Source organism: Stylophora pistillata, chromosome 2 (assembly GCF_964205215.1).
Source record: "Stylophora pistillata chromosome 2, jaStyPist1.2, whole genome shotgun sequence".
Classification (NCBI taxonomy): domain Eukaryota; kingdom Metazoa; phylum Cnidaria; class Anthozoa; order Scleractinia; family Pocilloporidae; genus Stylophora; species Stylophora pistillata.
Window position 1 is genome coordinate 42,645,990 of NC_142520.1, and position 17,375 is coordinate 42,663,364.

The following is a 17,375-nucleotide window of genomic DNA, read 5'->3' on the forward strand; positions in this document are numbered from 1 at the left end:
GACAATGACTTAGTCAGAGCTTGGACCCAGTCCATTTGATCTACAGTCCAGCAAACTAATTTCTGTGTCTCCCCAAAACATAATTCCAGACACATTCATTTCTGATAGCTCGTTATTAATCATTGATGGTTCACATCCTTTTTTAATGCCATTAGGTCACACAGTAATTAATTTTACAGAAGTCTGGGTGAGATTAGACCAAACCAACACTTAATCAATGACCAAAAATCTGTCAAAGTACTTCTCATGAATGCCCAATTGCTAAATTTTATCATTCACTCATTCATTTTTTATGTACAGTATATCAAATAAAAAATAAAAAAAATTCAAAAAAATCAATCATTACTGCACTAACTGCCAAGAAATTAAGGAGGCTCAAAACTAAATGAACTTGGCTGAGAGTAATACAAAAACAAGATCTTTCCTGCTTTCACCATCTAATGCAGTAGTTTAGGAAACTTCTCTCATGAATGACTGCCAATGATGGAATTTGTGGCTATGACCTCAAAAAGGGGCCATGCAAACCTCATCAGTGAATCTCTGCAGTGTTGAGTCTACTGAACTTCTATATCATCACAATCCCAGCTGTGGGCCTTGCACGTGTAGCAATATGTTCTCTACTCTCTCATGGGGGTAGAACAACAACAACAACAAAAATTATTGCATTCTCTGAGATCACTGGGAAACTCTTCACAGGGTTTTCAAAATGAAAAAAAGTATCAGGAGGAAATTTTAAAATAGCCGGAGCACCACTACGCCGCGACAGCGGTGCCGGGCGGCAAAGCCACCCGTGGGGAGGGTGCGGGAGGGGGTTTCCCCCTCCTGCAGGGGGGGTATGGGGGGCCTCCCCCAGAAAATTTTGAAAATCTGCATGCTCTGAGGTGCATTCTGGTGCATTTTCAGGACCAAAAAGTTATTTTTTAGGTCGTTGTACACTTTATTATAACCTAGAGTTTTTCTTAAATCTGACTCATTATCAAGAGTTTCTTGAAAATTATGTTTACTCATACATATTACAATGCTTTCCTTCCAGTCCCATGTTACATATTACAATTTACATCTAAATAAAAATTGACCTCTTTCCCTTGTCAGTACTTCATTGACCTGTTATAACATGAATCAACTTTTGAAATAATTATTTTTGCAGTCAGAGTTTTCCTACAGATTGAAAATACAGATGAACAGTTTCGTTATGGCATCCAAGCACTCAGGCTCGATTCTTTTTAGTTAAAAGTCACTGTCACTGAAATCACCTTCCCCCATTGCACTGTCCCTGTCACTGTCGTCACAACTTGGATCATCTTGAAAATTTGCTAAGCCAAGTTTAATGAGGGCCTGCTCTTCCTCTTGCAACGCTTGTTGTTCTTCTTGACTCTGACGATCTTCAACTTGTGGGTCCGTCTGTGTTGATACACTTGTTAATTCTGGTGGTGCAGGTTCTTTGCCCCTGCTTTCTCTTGAGGCTGACTTCCCTTTGGCCAACTTGTAGCGTTTTCCAGAGAGCCATTTCTCAGTGGTCTTCTTCACCAGGGTGTCACATTCTGAAGAATTTGCCTCTGGACCATTCATAGAGATATTAACAAGGGCCTCCAGCATCTCATTGGTCAGCCTGCTCCTGAGCCTTGACTTTATAAGCTTAACTCGACTGACTCCCCTTTCAGGCCATGCGTTGCTTATGGGCATCGTGAGAGCTATTTCTACAATGTGCATGAGGAGAGGGAGAAGAGAAAGGAAAGAAGATCTTTGTTTCATTAGCTGGGACATGCACCACTCTGCTGGCATGGTAGTTTTGCCTTCTTTTACATCAGCTGGAATGGCCATCTCCTTCATGTGGTACTTTAATATATTCCACTCTGCCAAAAGTCGGTCTTGTTGGTCGGGGAAGTAGTGCTTGGCAAGAACTTGGATAGAATCTACTCCGTAAGAGGGAAGTTCTGAAGAGCTTGCAGGAATAAGAGTTGGATCAAAGATGGAGAGCGCTCCCAGAAGAGGGAGGGTGTTCTGAAACCTCAGGTCGATGTTTTCCTTCAAAGCAGAGACATACTTGAGCAACAAATTTCGCATGGATGCAAGCTGATGCTCAGAAGGGGAAAACTGCAGCAGCACCATCTTTTCTTCCTTGATATCTTGGCAAAATTGCTTGATGGGGACTTCTTTGGTTGCCACTTCATCCAGCGCTGCCTTAGCACGAACAATTTCTGGTTTAAGGTGACTGAAATTGACAGTAGAATGCTGAAACGATTTTGACAGGTTGTCAAGAACAGGAAGCACATGCTTTAAAACATACAAGCAAGCCAGGAAGCGGACGTTGTTCATTTGAACTAACAGGCCCTGGCATGTGGGGTCCTCATCTTTCATCCTGATAAGGAACTGGATGATGGCAGAGAAGCTCTCCCAAGCGGATTGAACGGCAGCGTTAAATGACAGCCATCGTGTCTGACAGGCCTTCTTCAGCTTCTTAGCTATCTTCTTCTGCGAATTCTTGTTTGAGAGAGTTATTTCACTCACCTCAAGTTGAACTTTCAGGAAAATGGCTGTCTTCTTGTTCGAGTTGTCAAGGAGTCGCCAAAGGGTGTTTAGTGTGTTCTGCATCTTCTTTATTGTGGCAAGATCGTTTAAAGTGTCGGTACACGCCAGCGCTAGTTTGTGACAAACACAGTGGACAGATATTAACGACTGGATTCTTTCATCTGCTTTCAGCCTGGTAGCTACACCTGACCTTTCTCCCACCATGACACTTGCTCCATCTGACACAAAGCTTTTAAACCAGTCAAAATTGAGACTGTGTTTCTCAATGACTTCCAGAAGGATGCTTGTGATGGTTAAAGAATCTGCTGCGTCAGAGCTGGCGAGAACATTTTCCAAACACAAAAATTTCACCTCAACCTTTTCGCTACCCCTGTTATAATACTGGATGAAACCAATCATTTGCTCCAAATTTGCAATGTCAGTCATGTCATCAACCATCACCCCAAATGGCCCAGTTACAGCAGAAATGACTTCATTTTGAATCATTTCACCAAGAAGAAGCAACATGTTGCGAAAGGAACCTACTGATGTGTGATTAAAGCCACTCATATCACACCCCAGCTTCGCAACCAACTTTAACAGACTCTTAACCTTGACATTTGCTATATCCTCCTTTGCCAACCAGTAAAGGCAATAGAAAACTCTTTCATACACATCAACCTGAACTTCAGCATTATGATCGAGCTCTTTCTGGAAAACTGACAACCTGTTCATAAGAATGGCAGTGATTGCATCTTTGTGTCTCTTTGTTGCAATGTGTTCCTCGAGGCAATCTTTCTTTAACCTTGTGCTTGGTTCTGCAGAAAAAAATTCCTTTTTGTTTTGGGGATTCTTGGAATCAAACTTCTTGCAGATCAGACAGTATTGACCTTCTCCTTCGATGTAAACGAGCCACCACATCTGTACTTTAGGGCTATAGGCCAAATCCTTATTAAAGATAAGGCTGTGATTAAACATCTGCTTCTTTTTGGTTGTTTTGATGCGTGCTCTTTCTTCTTGAGACACACCCAAGCAGTCACGCTTTTTGCAGAGAATGTAGTGATGAATTTTCTTCGTCTGCTGTTCTTCAGTGAAACTGTTCGTGATATCACTCTCTGACAGTGACTGTATACACACAGTATCTGTGGGAGGAAAATACATGTAAGATTCTTTACCTTTTTTCTTCAGTGTGTGATGCAAACCACCAACTAGAGAAGGCTACTCTCAAAAAAAGAAAGAAATATCACGAATTGTAATAAAAAGTTCGTTTACCTTCAGCGTGGTTGGTAGGGGCTGCGGTCACAGAGATTTCTTGGCAGTCGCGTAACACATTGACGGGCAAACTTTCGGCATCTTCGAAGTTTAAGGACGTACTAGGCGTTGCAGAAGACCCTTCCGTGTCTGGTGCATCTAACGAAAGCAGTGAGAATATGTATCGATGTTGACAATGTGTACCATTTATCCCCCATGACCAACGCGTTAAATAAACCAAGCATAGTTATTTCGCGCTCACGTATATGACCTCACGTATACAAAATTTGAGTTAAAGGCGGAGATTTAATTTTATTTTTTAGCGCGACATACAAGCTCCATAAATAATGCATTGTTAGCCAAAATTTCAATCGATTAGATAAATCAATTTTATTCCGCGGGCACAACTGTTTTAACTGTTTGTTTTAGTTATCAGAAGAACAATGCTTTGCTAAACAATCAATTTCAGTAAAACTCATATATGTTAAGCGAGCCGTAACATGTGGCGCGACTTATGTCGCGACTAGTCTGGCTGTGTCGGCTTCGTATAAAATTAATTTTCCATAAAGAACTGTAAAACATTCAGTTTCACCCGCTTTACTGATTATGAAGACTTGAAATGAAACTTTAAGTCTCACAAAAATCTTAAAAATGCCTGGCTTATATAAAAAGTTAAATGTGACCAAATTTGTGTCGGCATACAATTTATTTAATCGCTAGAGTCTGCCAGTTCATTCTCGAAACGGCGCCTCACGAAACCAAGCGTTGAATAAATAAAAGCATCCCTTATAAATCGCCTTGTTGACAATAAATAATTCAACCTAAGCGATACAATATTGTTTTCAAGCAATGTTTCATTCATAACATGCACCAATACTTATTTTCTGATGGACTGGGGGATTGTAAACAGGAACCCGGCGAACATTTGCATTTTAAAAAGTGTTTCATACCTGCAATCTCCTTTCTTTGCTGTTTGAACCCAAACTGGGTTAAAAGCGGCTGTGATTTCTGCCTTTTCATCCGGTGACTGGGACCGTTTTCTTAAAGAAAGCGCCAAGTACAAAGCTCTCACGAATTCACAAACAGATTCAAACACGCGATGTGGAGAAGAAGACGATTTCATAATTCGCTTACGCAAGAAAAAACTATTCACGAAATAGCAGGATCAAATGTCGGTCTTTCGTGGGAAAACGCAAATGGTTTCCAGTCCAAGTTGAATGCTGTTGAATAAAAGAGTTACGATTTCTGATGCTGGAACGCGATCAGTGGGCAAGAACAAAATATGTTATCCTTAACTTTAACCCATAGGAATCGGAACTTTTTGTTTTTTTAATTTTTTTTTTTAATTTTGACTTCCAAAAGTACCCGGCGCTAACGCTCGAAGTAGCCGGTGACTTGCGTCGGGCGCCGGTTACTTTTGAAAACACTGTCTTCATCTCTCCTGTGAGCCAGAAGGTACATGATAGAGGATGTGATCCCAAATCTGCTGTCCTGCTTTAGACCAGCTGTTCTTCCCATCATCTAAGAATAAATCTTGATGATCAAATTATTTCCTTCGGAGTCTCTTCACAAAAGTAACCTCATCTTTACTTTGAATGCCATAACTGCAAAGAGAAACAAATCTTACACTAAAGGTGATCAAAATTGCTCAGTCACCCAAGCTTTCAAACCTTTTGGGCACACTTTTTTTTTTCTCATTTAGTTTTTATTACATATGTGCAAACTATAATCAAAATTTAAGATATGGGTGAGATATTTCTACACGGAGAAATGAGGTTATTCACATGAAAAACAAAACTTCCCTTAAAAAAAAATACAGTCAGTCTGAATAATTGAATGTATAAAAATTGCAAAATAAATTACATTAATAATTTTTTTCAAAGTGAAATTCTTTACAAAATGTTTAATAAAAAATAGAAGTTACGCTCTAAAATACTGAGTCTGCCAACTTATAACTACAAGTACATGTCTGCTCTAAAACAAACAGTTCCATTTCTCAATCACAGTCAGAAATAAGAAAATTAAGTTTAAAATTGCTCAGTTTACAGTTTACATCCTAATATCAGTGAGTAAATTCTCCATACTGTTTTCTTTAACAAATGGCAAACACCACAGCATACACTATTGAGTTCTGGATGCATGTGGGAATTTGCTAAGCATGAAAGAAGCATAAGAGTTGCACAAGGTGATAGCTCAGAGAGTGACTCTAGCTTCTCGAGTGCTTAGCAAACCTCCCAAGTGCATCCATAACTCAATAGTGTATGCTGTGGCATTTACATGTACCATTTGTTTTATAGCATAACATTGAACATTGTAGCAAAAGAGATTTCTTTTATTTAACAAATCTTACATGACCAGAAAAAAACAAGTGTGCGTGGAAAACTAGTCTTTGCATTTGCTCACACCAGAAGTGTACACCCATCGGCAAATGTTGGATGCTGAATTGACCAATCAGAGTGTGCACTTTTCTTTGGTTATGTTATAATTACATTTCCTAGGGAGACATGGAGAATTATTTGAAAAAAACCAAGAGCTTCTTTAGCTGCATGGTGATCATTTCCTTTCTTCTCCATGACCTTAATGTGTGGTTCAGGTCGAGGGATATTGTAAGGAGAAATTAGATGCTAGTCACTCTCATGGGTTAAAGCATTCTATCATAATACATATATCTTATTAACCAAGCGCGAGGGCTGTACTGAGAGAATATTGGCCTGAGGTCTTGACAGTACGGACTGAGCGCAGCGAAGTCCGTACGAAAATGACCAAGGGCCAATACTTTTCCAGTACGGTCCTGAGCAAGCTTGGTTAATAAGAGATTTATTATATGACTGAAGTTCAATGGGACACAAGTGCGGTATCATTCGCGACCATTTGGGACAGTGCCCAGTCCAATACTGAGAGAATATTGACTGGCAAAAGAGCATTTTGATTGGTTGATTTTAGTTATTGGCCCTCTGACTGCCCGAGTCGTGTCATAATATTAAATAATTCATAACCATTTCTACCCACTGACTTACTACATGAGTGGCTGATGATCCTCTGTTAGCTTCTGTCCTTCAAATGACAACCAATAGGTTTTCCAAACGTACTTCCTATTAATTATAACTTATATGTATTAAATTTATTACATAAAGATTTGTGTAAAGAAAGATTAACATTTAATTGTTTGTCTCAAATATTGGCTTTGATACTGATCAGCAGTTATGCTTTTTAATAGTAGGCATCCATGCTTAATGAATTTCAATTTCTGTATCTCTACTGAAGTTTTAGCTTTGCATATACGTAAGTTGAACAGGTCAAGTTAATATTTGTTTTATAGCAGCGCTCCCACACACAAAGCGTGCGTGGAGAAGAGCCCCATACCCATGGAATATGGCCAACCTCTTTTTGTTTGGTTGTCAAGTGACTGACTGAGCATATGTGCCTTCAGATTGCATGGGTAGGGTAGGGGACACTATCAAAATGAAGGGAGGGGTGTCTCAGGCGAGTCTTGGCAACTGCACATCTTTTATGTTATCATTAATATTACGAACTTGAAAGCTCTGCTTTTAGGCTTGGCTAAATCTATATATTTAGGCTTTATAACCCTTCGCCACAAGTGTGAGTGTTCCACTATAAAATTCAACAAGTTTTCAAGTAGAAAGCTAAGAGATGAAATGAAAATTAGGGTACGTTGTTTGATTCAATACCAAATTTTCAAGGCTACAGAGTGTAAAAACATAACAATGTATAGCACACACAAAGTGGTAGACTGATATTTTGATCGTGAAAGTACAGTGTATAAATCTGATTATATCAATCAGAAATATCAAACTATGTAAAAAAATAGGGCCGGTTTTTTTTAGACAAAATTTAGCCTTTGTTTAATTAGACTGTATTCTAAAAAATATGTTGAATTTGGCTAAATCTCTTACCTCAATGTTTATTTTTGTGGGCAGTGTACAGAGGACAGAAAGCTAGCATTGAAGGAGATATTAATATTAAATGAAAACAACCCCCCTATAGAAAATAGAGTGTAAAATGAACATGATTCAATTTTTTAAATCTACTTACCAGGAGACAACATTTGGGCCTCCTTCCCTAGATAGTTTAAGTGAGATGTGTCTTTGTATTGCCTTCTTTAAGTCATGCACTGTTGCATTTTGGATGACAACAACAGCTGAAGGTGTTTTAAAAAACATATAACATTATAATGTACTCACTGTATACATAGAACCATCAAGTAAATAACATTCTGGGCCCAGGTGTTCAAACACCGATCAGCGCTAACCCAGGGTTAAATTTTAATCCAGGTTTCTATATTTCTCTGTTCAAAAGCTGTTTTAGGATGATTTTCCTGCTTCTTCCCAAAGCATTCAATCATCAAATTGCAGACATGCAGAATTAAACTGAATTTTCTTTTAAAGCTTTCAGATCTGCAATTAAATTTTACACTAACCCTGGGTTTTCTTAACCCGCTTTTGAACAACCTGGCCCTGTTCTTTTGGCTTTCATCTCTGTCCATCAGAGTTCCCTCAAGAGTTAATAATATTTCATAATTATTCACCAAAGTAGAGTTGAACAGTGGAGGGTATGGACCAATCTGCAAAGGGATGAGGTATTAATGCCCACCAATGTCACTGACACTGAGGTGAAAAATTGTTTTTAATTAGTATAGAAACCACGTACAAAACAAAAATGTAGTTTATCTCAGTCAGTATACCAAAATGTGGTTGCATAAGACCCACTTGACATGCAATTTTGTCTCTTCGCTGTTCTGAGGTGAATGGTACTTGGTAATCAATTTTGATTTAGCCAGTCAGAGTAAAAGAAAGGCACTTTTCACTTGATTGTATAGCACAGGTGTATCTACTAACTATAAGAAATTATTGGGTGAGGTTAGGTATGATATAATGATTTATCAAAACCCAGGTCTGAGTTGCCAGCCAAAGCCAAACGGTGAGGCAGATAACACAGACACAAGGTTTGGCAATTGATTGAATCATGCGAAAACCCAATTCAATAATCGTTTTATCATACAATGTACATTATCTACAAAAAAAGGGACTTCTATAAGTTTGCAAAAGTTTGAGAACATTACACTGGCGAGGGTCTTGTAAACTAAGCAGAACTTGCTCAGCATGCTGCCTATAATATCTGCTGTAGATATTGAGTTATCGTGTCAACTTCGTATGTTATTGTATATTGATTGAATGCTTCTCGACCAATTAAATTTTTCATGGTAAGTCTAATATATAATAATATTTTCCTAATTAAAGTAATTTATTTTGATATTCTTAACCTATTTCTCTATCAACAATTAGTTGAGTAGGCAGCTACAGTTGTTTCACGATTAAAAATTCTACGTTAGAAAACATTTGAGGTTCTTCTTACGTAGCAAAGTGCCTTGTTCATCTTGCTGACGAACGTTCACAACAATAGCGCGGCCATGTTCCAGTGTAATCTGCGAGTTCACTTCATCGAGAGTTGGTTCATTTGGCAATCCAATAAGCAGTGGATCTCCCATGATCTTTCCTAGTTGTTTAGTGAAGAGAGCCATCACTTCTGGATGCGATAGAGAGTCAATCTTTTTCTCCAATTCTTCTAGACTCCCTAAATCGTCCGCCATATTGACTTGAGATTCATTCCCAGGTTTTCTCGAGGTTCCAATCAGAGAGGTACGCCTGCCTCTTTTTGCCACGATCAGATTACTGCCAACATTCATTTACTCCCACAGATAACGTAAATTGGATAATGATCTCAAATGGAGAACAACTTAAGATTACTATGCTGTAGTCTTTTCCTTTTCCTTTTATGTGAGTATGCCTCTGGAGCCAAAAAGAAGAAGGATTTAGAGACAATTGTTGAGGTATGTGAACCAATGTGAACCTCGGATAAACTACATTGCGCTTAAATGGCTGCAGGTAATATTTCTTTGAGACAATGCCAATTTCTGAAATTTTATGAGTTTTGACCCGAATTTGGATTTCAGCTTGTCTTCGAAAAAATAATTATCTCTAGGGTCTGTAAAGTTGGCATTATTTGTGGGAAATTTCAAGGAATTTGTCGCGATTACCTGCTTGCGCGGGTTTTGTTATGCAGTCGAGAAAACTATAGTCTAAAAGCTCAAGTTCTCAAAACATGGCATGTATACAGGAGGACTCTGGTGAATTTTAGAGCAAAATATGTTGTGGCGAAAATGAATTGATATACGTTTGGTTAGCCAAAAGTGGTTGAGGCTGAACTTTGTTGTTCAAATATCGATAAGACTGTAAGTTGTAATCTATTGTGTTTTCCAATTACTGCGGTGATATGAACGAGCGAGATTAATCCTTCGCGGGTCAAAGGCTCTAAAATATCACGCGATCTCTCTTTTTTTTTTTTTAATCCTTTACGCGGTATTAGCTTTATCGTTACTCAAAATAACGTTTTTCCGAGCGTTTCTGTTGGAGAAACAGTAGAAAATTAAATTATGAAGAATATTTTTTTCTGTTTTATACAAATACAATACAATTGTAGTCTGGGTTATTTGTGTAGGAGTGTCACGACAGGTGTTCTAAAGTAATGCTGGGAAATTAATAATTTATTACGAATCTTGTCTCCAGGCAGCAGTGATTTTAATATCTTGGGTTTGATAATCTAATTTGCATGAAATATTATTTGTGAGGAAAGAAAAACATTAAGATCTTATCAGAAATTTATGGAGTGTTCTTTGACAGAAGGGTGCAACTGGTTCACAAGTGATACATACAATGTAACTCATACATTGTAACAATGAAACATATTCTCAACATGTACCAATAAAATAAGCACAAGATTTTAATTTTAATATCTAGCAAGAACAAATAAATTATGGTTAAATTGTGCCTAATAGAAAAGCAGTTCAATTACCTGACAATGTTTATATTGTTGAATTGAGACCTATATAGACACCAAAGTGGAACAAAGGGGGAAACCTTACAGTCTCATTCCAAAGTCTCATTCACAGTTTTATTGGAAATATAATATCAGCAGACTAAATGTGTTCTCAAAATCTAAAAAAAATATAGTACACTCAGGCCACCAAAATTTTAGCAAGAAAATAAATTATGTACAGTATGTGCTGTAACCTGAATTTTCTCTGATATGTGATGGCTCTCAATTCACTATTTTATTGCCAAATTTGGAAACTGATGATTGAGGAATATGATTTAGATTGTATCAAATTAGGTGAGTATTGTAAATATAACTGAGGTGTCAAAATCAAATTCAAGTGATTAGGTGAAGAGATTATAAACATTCTCTCATAGGTCTTCTCAGAAAGTTATTTAATTTGTCAAATTAGGGAAGCTTCCATACTTACCTGTAAATAATGCAAAAAAAAAAAAGAAGATGATCAAGAAGTCTTAAGAAAATTATGAAGAAGTCTGGGATTTTCATTTGTTATTTTACTTTAGGTGCTGCCACTAGAGCTGGTAAAAATGTGGTCATGATCTGACTGCACTTGCTGGCTAGTATCAGAAATCTCTTGTTTGTTGCACTCACTCGTTCAATATCCCATACAACCAACTTGTGTGTGTCAATACCATATAGACTATCTTTCCATGAAGTATTCTATATGCATGATCTTTCTATCTCAGTACAAGCCTGCTACCTGTGAGGACAAAGCAGATAATGGTGACATTGTGTCTGTTCACTATACAGTATGTACATGTATAATTATTGTCTGCTTCTCAATTAAAAGAGGGGTCAATAGAAATGCCTATGAGAAGGATGTTCTCACATGCTTACATTTTTGAAGGAAAAGTTTGAACCTAAAAGACTGGTGAATATTGGGGAGGGGGGGGGGAGGAGGAAGGCTTGGTGAATAAAAACCAAAATGCCTTCTGTTATTTTGTTGAACAAGACATTCTGCTTGAAAGTACAAAGAGAGCCCAGAAAAGAGTATGGTTAGAGCCATACACTACATGCCTTTCTTCCTATTGCCATCTTTCACTGAATGGCAGGAAAAATTAATTAAAGTATCATGAATGGTAATTTAGGGTAAACTTGGTGATAGAGGTTCTGCACTCACCCTTTTCTTGCCCCATCACTTTTTGCCCTCAAAAACAAGCATTAACCAAATAATACAATATAGACTAAAAACAAACAAACAAAACAAAACAAAGCAATACAAAGGAAAAGACAAATCTGGTCCTTGTCCTGGCTGTTAAGAATAGATATATTCCACATCCCTTCCCAATCACACCCATTAGTCTCTCAGCCATCACTTTAAAAGATCATGGAAGACAAATTAAATAATCACTAGGGTGCCAAGCTGTCATTAATGGATAGATTTTGCCATCTCTACCCTGTACCTTTTCATCGTCACTTCAAAAGACTGTCTTATGAAAAAAAAAATCAAACAAAGTAAACAAACTGCCAAAACAACAATAAGAAATGAACAAACCTGATCTCAGTTCATATCAAAGATGTTGCTGTCATAAATGTATGGATTTCGTTATTTTCTCAATGAACTCTTGTAGGGTACACTGGAGAATGGACAAATGTTTGACTCATCTCTAGCAAAAGGAAGAGAACCACTTGAGTTCCAGTTGGGCAAAGGGAAGGTTATCAAAGGTAACTTCCTGTTGGTCTTTTTGATTATTTAGCTATAATTTTATTAGTCAGAGAAATTTCATTTTGGTGTTGTAAAATTATCTTGATAAAGTCAGAGTTGTTGCTCAATTGCTAACCAGAGCAAAACTAAACTCCTGAAGGAGCTAATGAGAACTCAATGTAACAACAAACAAATTGTGTGAAGCATGAGAACCACTCAAGTGAGCATTGGTGGTAAATGTTTTCTTTTTAATCTGATTGGTTGACTCAGTAGACAGAGCTAGTTTTCTTGAATGACCAATCACATAGCAAAGTGAAAGAAAACTTCTGTAACCTTGGTTACTGTCAATACTTACATATAGTCGAATGAAAATTACACTAATTGAAGTATTCCTTTGACTTCTAATAAATGATGCGAATTTTTTAGCTACTAAGAATGATGTACATCCATGGGATATAGTGAGGTGTAAAACTTATAAAGAAAAAAACATTTAAAGCCAGACTAGTAAACAATCATTTTTGGAAGGACATGCTGATCTCCTCCCTATGTAAGCAAAGACGAGGGATGATGTTAAGATCAAGGGTGGACATCAAATTGTGACAACATCACTGTTTATCTGGGGTGGGATAGGGCATCTTACAATCTAGCTTTATTTTTGGTAAAAACCAAGGAAAACAAAGTGTAGCCAACTTGTAGGTGAAAAAGTACGACTCCTAAAACTAATGGAAGTGATCAATGAAATGAGTTATGACTGTGAAGATGCCAATTTTAGCAGCATATAAAAATAGCTGCGCTGATACCAAAGGATTGCCAACAATGGGTACATAAAGTCTTTCTTCTCTGCCCCCCCCTCAATGGATCCCCTAATGTACAGGGTGAAGTTAGATATTTTAGTATGCAGGTTACATTGTACATTTTTGAAGAAACACTATAAATATGCAAAATGTGCCTTAGAGGTATTTCCCTTTTAGTATCCATGTTTTTTTTGACATTATTATCTAGTGGGTTGCTCTGCATGAATGAATGAATGAATTCCTTATTTATATTGCACCTTTTCTATACAATATTCAAAGGCGCTGAGTACCCCCCATCAATTTGATAGACACTACACAAAGATAGACCACAACACTGGGCACTATGTGCCCTACTCTTTTCGAACAGTGAGTGGGTTCTTTAACGTCCCACAAATTTTTTTATCACATACAAGGGCTTGTGAGACGGGACCTCCATTTATCTTCTCTATCCAAGAAGACTAGAATGTCTAACCATTTGCCGATATTATTACAAAGGCAGCACTTTCTTCTCAGTTATTTAAAGACCCTGAGTGTTCGTCCGGCCGGATTTAAACTCACGACCTCCCGCACAACAGTCCAGCACTCTACCAATTGAGCTAACCGGAAGGCAGTCTGCATGCATGTTTGATGCTTGCAAGATGTCTATTTTCTAATTGAAGATTCCAGTCTAGTAAGCCAATTAGCCAAATATACTGGGACTAACTTAAAGTAACTTTGATTACATTTGTTTGACCCTTAGTCTCCTTCGCAGCTGTTGTTTGGGCTCGTCACGCAACGCTCCCTCTCCCACCAACGGTTGGTGGGGAAGGGAACGTTGCATGACATGCCCAAACAACGGCTGTGAAGGAGACTATTTGACCCTTGAATTGTCAGTTTGTTAACAAATGAATGTAATTTATTCTGCACCATTGAAATTACTTGAATACTGTTGTTACAGTTAAATTTTAAATGATATTGATAGAGGTTAGTCTACCAGTCATTTGCCTCTCAAGCTTTTGCATTTTTGGTGCCCAGGTTTGAATTTAAAACCACCTCAATTTACCAATCTGGTCCAGTTGTTGCATGTTCAACCATTTACACATTGGGTACCTATTTTTCAATAACTTAAAGGTTTCAGTGTATCTTAATTCATTCAAGTGTGCTAGTTAATTTGACTACATTAGGACCCTTTGTGATATCTAACCTGGCCTGTTGAGCATCATTTAAAATAAAAAGTAAATTGTATTTACTGTGGTAAAAGTGCAGGCAGAGATAACTTCCATTATTATGACCTCTTCTACTGTCTGGTTAAAATCCACTAGTTAAAGCTCTTTTAAGATTTCCCCATTCTTGATCTCATGTAAACAATACCAGAAAGCTCACCAGTTGACGAGTAACTGCCACTTTAACTTTATCACTCACTGGTATTTCTTTATCTGTTGAATTTATTTATTTATTTATTTTTTAACAGGTTGGGAGATGGGTATAAAAGGAATGTGCATTGGGTAAGTTTTGGAAACGCTATGTAATTGAAACAACAACAATAACAAATTTGGAAGATTTTCTTTTTTCAGCAGACAGTAGCACTAAGCAGTGGACTTGTTCTAGACTGGAGCTTTGCAGAATTTCCTGAAGTGAAAGAAAAATAGTGGCGTAAAATTTTACTTCTATAAACAACAAATTGAGGTGCAAAAAATTGTGCCTGAAGATGGGTACAGGAGCCATTAGTGGCTCCTGGTGGGTACTATTTTCAAGTTCTATTCATTTGAAATAAATTATTTGCAAACATAACTGATAATAAGATTGGCGACTAGCAGCTGCTACTCAAACTCACTTTGAACCTAACAGCCTTACTATAAATGACTTTCTCTCCCTCCTTTTCTTTTTGTATAGTCTACAAATAAGTTCAAAATCCCTTTTCGGGTCACCATTTTTGGGGCCCCCTGCAGTGAGTTTACAGAAGCAGTGCTCAGACTATTTTGCAATAGTATACACTTCTGTTATTTTTATTTTGCAGAGAAAAAAGAAAATTGATCATCCCTCCTCACCTAGGGTATGGAGCTCGTGGAATTCAGAATGTTATTCCTCGTGAGTAAATGTTGATTATATTTATGACCATGGAAGGCATAAGGTGGTCAATAAGGACAGAAAATCTCCTGAGCACGTGTCCAAGGCATGATTTATGGCACAAGTGTTTTGGAAGTTTTCTTTTAATTGCACTTGGGCGAACGAAATTTTAAAACTTTTCAAAACGTGAATGGCCATTAATCACCTAATGGAAAAGTAGTTTGTAGGATCATTTATTTATTATTATTTATTATATTTATCATTAAATTCACTTTTCAACTCTCTTTGGTACTTCTTTGGTACACATTACTTAGAAAACTTTTCATGGGTTGGAAAATGCTCATGTTTTCTTTGATTTGGTAGTTTCATGAAACAATTGTGGAAGATCAACGAAGTTAGTGTTTATTCGGAATATTGTATAACTTAGCATTGTTTGTTTATCTGATTCTGAGGAGTGCAATTCGTAAATTTCATATTGCAATCTATAACTTACTTTAGTTTGTCACTGACCAACCACGAACGGGATATGTGTTGAGTATGTGGAAAAAAGAGGAAAAAAAGGCCAAAAAGAGAAAAAATTCCTATCTTCTCATTATAACATAGACAGAGAATGGTCAAGAAGCCTTATATTTTTGCTCTCTCGGCAAGATTTCCGCACAGCCCCATTGTTTATTACGCGTGCAGTTCTTGGATATAAAGAAAGCAATGGCGGAAGCAGTTGATTACGTTTGAGACATAGACCTTGTTTTAGAATAGTATGAGTTAATTTATACCGAAATCTACTCGCTAATAATGAAACTATTATCATATTACAGTACGTTATTGAATTAACAGAAAATCCTAACATTTTCCTATTTTTGTTTTATTCACACATAGCCAACTCTGTACTGATTTTAACAACCGAGCTCATGTCTATTAAGAGGAAGTCGCTGTTCGATCCAAATTGACTTCTGCAAATAGGATTTTGGCTGGTCCTGGGTGGAGTGATTTTGTACTATCTGTATAGAAAGGCATCTAAGGAATCTGGCAAGCCTGAAACAAAGTCGAGCAAGAAAAATAAAAAGAAATGATAAAACTGTAAACTGTTCAATATTATATGGCGTTACAGTGAAGCCCCTTGTTCACCTGCAGATGGCTATAGCACGGTTCTACTTCCCCTCCTTTCCGCAACTTTTCATGCGCAACGCTTGATTTAGCTCGTGGATCACTCCTGGAGCAATCGGCGCGGACACCAGAACGTAACTCGATTAACTCGATTGGTGATTAAAAAGAGAAAAGGTGACAAGGAATCCCATAAGTTAGGGCTGTAATTAAGGCCAGATCCTCCATAAACTGAGCAATTTTTTAGCGAGTAGATATGAGTTTATATTAAAGTTCAGATATAAAACGCGCTGTCATTGGTTGGAAGGGCGTGCTCAATTAGGGTTTATAGTTCTGCATCCTTGACCTACATCATAAATAGATATTTAACTACCGGTATTTTTCCTTATGATTGGAAGGTAGCCAGAGTCACTCCTATTTACAAGGATGATATCAAATACTTATGATGCACGATCCTCGCAGTAGATAGCGCTATTTGTGCAATAGCGAAAATCAGACCTGAAAAAAATCAGGCCTGTATGGGACTCGAACCACTGACCTCTGCGATACTAGTGCAGCGCTCTACCAATTGAGCTAACAAGCCAACTGGGAGCAGGCCGTTCAAGCCGGCCTGCTCCCACTTGGCTTGTTAGCTCAATTGGAGCTCGGGTATTTGCCTCTCGAGCTCAGATATTTGCCTCTCGGGCAAATATCTGTTTTACGAACATCAAATTTCCGCGGGGCAACCATCGGCCGATAGTTCCTAGACAGAAACACTCTATTGTTGAAAGAGAACATGGAGTTAAAGCTGTGGAGCTATCTGCCAGTTTGTAACATGGCGGACCAAATCCCAAATTTTTCTCTTGGGTTTTTATTCGACCCAGATGTCCTTTACGACCTAGACGACGAAGAGAAAACGAGCTATTAGCGTCGATCGATTTAGAGGCTACTGTCAATAATAGTGCGACCTACCCGTTAGTTAGTTATGAAAAAAATGAGCCAGGAGGCAACTCAACAAGTAAAGATTTGAAAACATGTCAAGTGCCGCAATAGACGACATATTACAAGAGCAAAAACACAGAAAACCAAACAATCCGCCAAATGGGCTATCCGAGTTTCCGAAGGCGAGTTCTTTTGTT

The 17,375-nt window shown here is 37.8% G+C and overlaps 2 protein-coding genes and 1 pseudogene across 4 annotated transcripts in view; 1 reads left to right on the top strand and 2 right to left on the bottom strand.

Annotated features, from left to right (window-relative positions):
• Nucleotides 1-9,389, bottom strand: part of LOC148739620 (U11/U12 small nuclear ribonucleoprotein 25 kDa protein-like) — a 24,195-nt gene extending 14,806 nt beyond the window's left edge. The window contains exons 1-4 of one of the 2 annotated variants that reach the window (XM_088749860.1): nucleotides 9,133-9,389; nucleotides 7,813-7,918; nucleotides 6,777-6,851; nucleotides 4,710-5,363 (exon numbers count right to left, since the gene is read on the bottom strand). In XM_088749860.1, coding sequence (XP_088605986.1) covers nucleotides 5,306-5,363; nucleotides 6,777-6,851; nucleotides 7,813-7,918; nucleotides 9,133-9,367 — 474 coding nt within the window. In that variant the 5' untranslated portion in view covers nucleotides 9,368-9,389 and the 3' untranslated portion in view covers nucleotides 4,710-5,305. The other variant, XM_088749859.1, reaches the window with a different exon arrangement.
• LOC148739622 (zinc finger protein 862-like) lies at nucleotides 113-4,715 on the bottom strand. The gene has a single exon (XM_088749856.1). It carries the CDS (start codon nucleotides 3,667-3,669, stop codon nucleotides 1,228-1,230), a length of 2,442 nt encoding a protein of 813 aa, XP_088605982.1. The 5' UTR covers nucleotides 3,670-4,715; the 3' UTR covers nucleotides 113-1,227.
• A 37-nt stretch (nucleotides 9,390-9,426) lies between the features above and the next one.
• LOC148739623 (FK506-binding protein 2-like) lies at nucleotides 9,427-16,238 on the top strand (annotated as a pseudogene). The gene is made up of 6 exons (XR_015996898.1): nucleotides 9,427-9,607; nucleotides 11,358-11,420; nucleotides 12,243-12,336; nucleotides 14,561-14,594; nucleotides 15,107-15,177; nucleotides 16,033-16,238. The product of XR_015996898.1 is annotated as an FK506-binding protein 2-like (transcript).
• Nucleotides 16,239-17,375: the final 1,137 nt, after the last annotated feature.

Coding starts and splice junctions, on each gene's coding strand:
- LOC148739622 (XM_088749856.1), bottom strand. CDS start 3,669: ATGTATTTTCCTCCCACAGATACTGTGTGTATACAGTCACTGTCAGAG.